Below are 6,165 nucleotides of genomic sequence, written 5' to 3' on the forward strand. Positions count from 1 at the left end.
GTTGTCAAATCCTTAACCATCAACAATAGCCGAATCGACATAGCCTGCAATCGATATGGCATTCCGTATTGTCTCTATACTGTTTCGGTCATGATTCCGATAGTTCCGATACAGTAGAGGAACTTTTTATGGAACAGAATGCTAGTAAAAACTGATTTCTAGTAAGAAATCCGTTCCATCATTTCGATTCCATGTACGTGGGATTCCATGCACCCGGGCTCTTGCACGCAAAAAAAATGCTTTTTCATGGGCATCAGTTGATGCGTAAGACAATTTTGTGACGTCATGTTAGTTCGATACTCAGAAATTCAGATTTTCCAATTTGCGCGCGAAAGAACTGTTTTTTACAAAGAAGCGAAATAGATTCATTAGATGTACCTAGTAAATTAGTCAATTATATATTACAGTAAAATTATTTATACATCTTTAATATACAATAAATGTATTGAAGAAATAAATTTCAGTAGGTTTTAGTAAATACTTGTGAGAGTTTGCGAAACTATCGTAAATGAGGCTGAGATAATTAATCACAATTGCGTGGCTGGGTATTCAAATATTCTTGTAGATAAATGATAATTCAAGATATTTTTATCCACAATGTGGTAAGGGTTCATTCAATTGAAAGTATTGATTTTATAAAAATTGATCTTTAGAATTATATGTTGAATAAAATTTTTTGAATAGAATTTCTTAATTTTATAATGTTTCTACCATCCACTCATAATATTTTATTAATTAACACATTTTTTTGAAAATTGCAACAAATCAATACTATGAATATAACCTATTTCTCCATGCGAATTACAAAATATTGATGCGTGAAACCTTTTTCATTTGCGCATCAAAATATCGGCGTCATTTATGATAATTTAATCTTATCTTACTCTTATCTGATTTTGAGCCAATACGTTAACTGATGCTCAGGCTTGTTACACAATACGCTGTATGTCGGTGTCGCGAGTCGTAAGCTGTAAGAATGGACCTATCATAGTTGAGTAGTCACATTCAACTGGATTGATCAATTCTTACAACGTATGATTCACGATGCCGACATAAGGCGAATTGTAAAGGCCTCATGGAAAAGTATCTTAAGGATGCATCGACTTGCTGACGCTCGATGCTCGATTCAATTGTTAAAACAAGTCACGTGATCAAAATTGTTGCTTGGTATTCGTTTTTTGATTACGTTTGATCTGTTTTGACGTTCAAATGAAAATGCAGCCTAATGCATAGTGCATAATGGCACGATTCCATGGTACGAGACGTATGTGCAACGCGAAATTGGCGGAACGTTTGTGACTCGATCTGTTTTATGTTTGTTCTGCCGATTTTTATGCGCATGCAATGTACGGAATGATACAGAATTATTAAAATTGTGAGAATTTGTGCGAAGAAGACAAAGGGCCGGTCTCACCAAGTAAATTAATCGGTCGATTAAATTTCATTAAAACAAGCATATAAAAAATCGGAAACGCGAGATTTACGATAAATTTACTTATATTTAATGATTAGGTAATATTATTAATTTTAATTAACAAATTTAAGCCTTAAATGCCATTGGGGATGACCCCCAGGCTTTTTCAAAAAAAGATCCCAAGGCTTTTTTAATCATATATATATATTTTATAATCCCGCTGTAAATTCAATTTCTGGCTTCATCTACCATTAGTTTAGATTTCCTATCAGTTGAAAAGTTCGCGGTAAGTCGGTCTCTGTCGAGCAGGAACGACGAGGTGGGATACAAAATAGTGTCATTTACGTTGTGCAAAGAAAATCGAAGCGATTTTTTAATTCACGTTTTTGTGTAAATTTCATCATTTTGAATTGTAAATATTATTGTGCGCGCTATAAAATTTTTTTAGTGTTGTAATTATTATATAACTTTTTCACGAATAATTAGCTGGAGTTATAATTTGTAGGGATGCAACTCGGATGTAATCGTAAAATTACTGGATATCGGATATCCGGACAGAATGTAACATCGGATATCTGTTCGGATATTCAAGAAGGCGATTTCTTCGAGTTGGATATCTAACATTTTCCGGATTCGGAGAAAGTGATTTTCAAAAACAAAAAAATCCTTTAGAGAAAAAGATTGTAATTTTGCAACAATGTATAATATATTACAGCATCATAGATATGCATCTTCTAGAATATTTATATAAGAAAGAAAAATAACAATTTAATGATATCAAATTCAACCGGATATATTCTCGGATATACTAATAATATCCGGTCAGATAATAAAAAAGTGCCGGATAATGTTGGTACCGAATACTTTCCAGATATCCGGTTCATCTCTAATAATTTGTCTTCGTGCCATGCAAGGCAATAATTTGCCTTCGTTGCTATGTAGTTTACATCCACTTTGTCAGAGGGCAGTAGTACGCGGCACCATTTTGCTATTACAGGTTTTGGATCGTCATGTCTTTTCTCAGGTTTCTCTCTGGTTGCAGATCCCTTCCACTTTCATCATATTATCCCATGATCTAACCAACGGAACAGCGAAACTATCGTTCAACTATAATTTGCTGCTTATTAAAAATTGCGAAATATATGTTTAGCTGGCTTAGGGATCATATTTATTTTGTTGAGTATGGATTACAAGGATGAGCAGATCAATGAGATTGAAGCGTTGGAGTCGATTTATTGCGGGGAATTGGAGAGTACGTGTTATTAAAATTCTAACCTATAATCCAATGTCAAAATGTGACCCTATGCAGTCAAATAATATATACTGATCGTTGATCAGTAGTATTGAATCAATAACAAGATTTTTAATATTTTTACAACCTTATACGATCAGTATTATTGACAATATATTTCACTTTAGTTTTACATACATTGATTGTTTTCCAGCTAGGACACAGAGATGTTACACTATGTATAATGCCGGTTTATGCTTCGGTTTTAATTTTAGTCCTAACTTAATTTTAAGGACTAAAATTAAAAGATAGAAACTTTCTTGAGACTAAAATTAAGGCTACAGTTAAGATTGGGGAAGCATAAATGACCTTGGCTGTGATCAAAGTCTTGTTACAAATGCTTTGAAATATTTGATGGATCAATTAGAATAAAGAATTTTACAAACTGACCAGTTCAAAAAGGCTTCAAAGTGTTTGCAGCATTGTATTGATCATACTCCTTATAGCATTCTTTGTTGTCAATTTTTAAGATTAAGACCGAATAAATCAAGTATAAGATACTTGTTGAAACACAGTTTAATTTTATGTAATCACCAGAATATATTGTAGTCTTCTATTCTTATTCTTATAATTATATTTAGCGTATCAATAATAGATTTATGATTTTTATTTAAACTTTAGTTTTTTCAGAATTGATGATTTGTGAAGGTTTTATTGCAAAATAAGTACTACCAAATAACTTTTTGAAAAGTTAGTAACATTGATATATTTTATAAGTTTGTACTTAGCTTTTTACAATATCTCGAGTGTAACACTGTGCTATAATTGGAACATTTTGCGTAAGACACAGAGTGCAAGGACATAATCAGACATTGCACAGTAATCACACATTAACACAATAAATCGTTTTATTCTTGTTAACGTAAGCAAAACAAGAAGGATATAATGATTCACTATGTTACACTGACTGTCTGACTGTGTCCTTGCTGGAAAGCACTCACAGTGTTACACTGTGAGTCATCTGTGTACATTGTTGGAAAACACCCATTATCTATTTCACTGTAACATATATATATATTTTTTTTGTGACATGAGACCTGTTCTTTTTGGCTGAATTTTTGCACCAGTTCATCCAGGAGAAAAGAAGAGAAAGAAACATGAATTGATGCAAAAATTCATCGAAAAAGAACAGATCTATGGTGAATTCAATTATTTGCACTACATTAGATTAGTACATATTAAAAGCCTCTTTATATAAAATGTCTCAATGCAATGATATAATCACTTGACATTAAAATGATACATATATATATTTTGTTAAATAATATAACAATATCATTAGCAGATAGTTAAGCGTTTAAAATATTTATATATACTTTTACACTTCACTCTGTTAATTTTATGTAAAGTAGCTTTTAATATGCACTGATCTAGCATAGTGTAAGTGATCAAATTCACTAATAGATCCTAATAAAGCTATACTGATACTCGAAAAAAAATTCAAATCATTGTCAGTATTCTATGTCAATCCATCAATATTAATTACTACGATCAGTAACATTGTCAGTATTTATTAATCCTTAATACACACCTTTGGGTCATATGTGTTCTGTGCATTTATTTTTTCTGAAATATTAAGAGCACTTGATTATCGGTCTCTTTTCTAAAAAGAGTTTGACATCTAGAGAATAAGATTTGTGCATTTCCTCAATATATGTATTCTTTAACCAGAATAATTCCAAAGTTCACCTCTGAATCACAAATGACCCATCATGTGTATAGAGTGTACATTTTTGTAAAAAATTTTTGTTTTTTCTTTATTTTTTACTAATTCTCATTTGTATTGCGGAATATTTCGTGAATTATTAAAAAAAGAATTTCACTCTAGAACAACATATTAGCCCTTAATAAACACAATGGTTTTTAACACCCTTGTGTTAAATGTCTAATATTATATATTATGTTGTCTGTAATGTTATAAAAAACATTTTCCTAATAAATTATAATATTTTTTTAACATAATAGCAATAATAAAATGCATTAAAATATAAATGCAATATATCTTCAATTTATAGCCATTCATGTATAAACATCATTTTCAAAAAAACATCATTTTCAGTTGCTAAATAACTAAATTTTTTTGACAATTGACACTTGAACTATTTTCGCTTTTGCTAGTTTGGAATATCAACTTTAAGATATTGAAACATATTTTCTCTTAAACATTTTTTATTTCAGAATTTTACATTTTTGTATAAAAAAGTACATTTTTTTCATTTTATTAATTATATTTCGTTATAACAATTTATATACAATTTGTTATAAATATACAACTTTATAAATATTTTCTAAAGATGTCAAAATATGCATAAAAATTGTTTAATAATTTTTCTATACTTGTAAAAGTGATGAAAATTAATCCAGAACACGAATGACTGAACATGTGTAGTAAGGATGCCTAAAACTGGGTATGCATTAAAGGTTAATATTGACAGTATTATTTTGTATTGACCATATAGAGTCACCTTAAGGAAGCTGATATTTATAACCTATATAATACTGAATTTTATAATGAATTATTATTTGCCGTAAATAATACAAGTGTGTATATGTTATACAGTTTTAGCGACTGAACCGTTTTATACATTTGCTATACCAATTAAAACAGAAGAATATGAATCAGAAACTGGCAACGGTCTCAGTTGTCGATTAGAATTTACATATACAGCCAAATATCCAGATGAGCCACTGCTTATATCAATTATGGAACAAGAAAATTTTGAGGATGGCGACGAGAAATTGAAGGCACATCTGATAGAACAAATGAATGAAAATCTTGGAATGGTAATGGTTTTTACGTTAGTTAGTACAGCTCAAGAATGGCTTAATGTACAATGGGACAAAATAAAACTCAAGAGAGAAGAGAATGCTGCACAAAAGCTGAAAGAGGAAGAAGAAGCAGAAAGGGTAAAATGTTCTAAATAGATCTATATAGACGATAATTTTAATTTTTTTTTTTCATATATAGAGACGTTTTGAGGGAACTCGTGTAACAGTGGAATCTTTCCTAAACTGGAAAGAAATGTTTGATGAAGAAATGGGCTACACAAAACGGAAAGAATTGACAGATCGCGAGGGCAAAAAATTAACAGGCAGAGAATTATTTATGACTGATAAGACACTGGATCAATCAGATCTTAAATTTTTAGATGATGGTAATTTTTTTATAATTATTTGACTTTCATTTTAAAAGATACTGATGTTACATGTTATGCAATTGTCAAATAGGTGATGCTGTAAAAGTAGATGAGAGTTTGTTCCAAAATTTGGATGACTTAGATTTAGATGATGATGAAGATGATCCAGACTATGATCCAAATATCTCGGATGATAGTGCCTAAACAAGTTTGATTCAATAGCTACCAAAATGATGCATAGATCAAATTGAACAAGAATTTATTAAATCATTAAAAAAGAAAAAGGAAAATGAGTATGTATATAAATATAAATATAAATATAT

General features: G+C 30.3%; 1 protein-coding gene across 1 annotated transcript; it reads left to right on the forward strand.

Moving 5' to 3' along the window:
• Positions 1-2,459: 2,459 nt before the first annotated feature.
• Positions 2,460-6,146, forward strand: LOC108684496 (RWD domain-containing protein 1). Its single transcript, XM_018188843.1, has 4 exons — positions 2,460-2,666; positions 5,266-5,612; positions 5,674-5,860; positions 5,934-6,146. The coding sequence occupies exons 1-4, from the start codon at positions 2,597-2,599 to the stop codon at positions 6,044-6,046; spliced, it is 717 nt and encodes a 238-aa protein (XP_018044332.1). The 5' UTR covers positions 2,460-2,596; the 3' UTR covers positions 6,047-6,146.
• The last annotated feature ends 19 nt before the right edge of the window (positions 6,147-6,165 follow it).

The sequence above is a fragment of the Atta colombica genome, unplaced genomic scaffold, assembly GCF_001594045.1.
Source record: "Atta colombica isolate Treedump-2 unplaced genomic scaffold, Acol1.0 scaffold135, whole genome shotgun sequence".
Lineage (NCBI taxonomy): Eukaryota > Metazoa > Arthropoda > Insecta > Hymenoptera > Formicidae > Atta > Atta colombica.

Excerpts from the sequence above, each read along its gene's own strand:
- LOC108684496 (XM_018188843.1), top strand. The coding sequence starts at position 2,597 with ATGGATTACAAGGATGAGCAGATCAATGAGATTGAAGCGTTGGAGTCG. Across the intron at positions 2,667-5,265 it reads TTATTGCGGGGAATTGGAGA|TTTTAGCGACTGAACCGTTT; the intron begins GTACGTGTTATT and ends TATGTTATACAG. Across the intron at positions 5,613-5,673 it reads AGGAAGAAGAAGCAGAAAGG|AGACGTTTTGAGGGAACTCG; the intron begins GTAAAATGTTCT and ends TTTCATATATAG.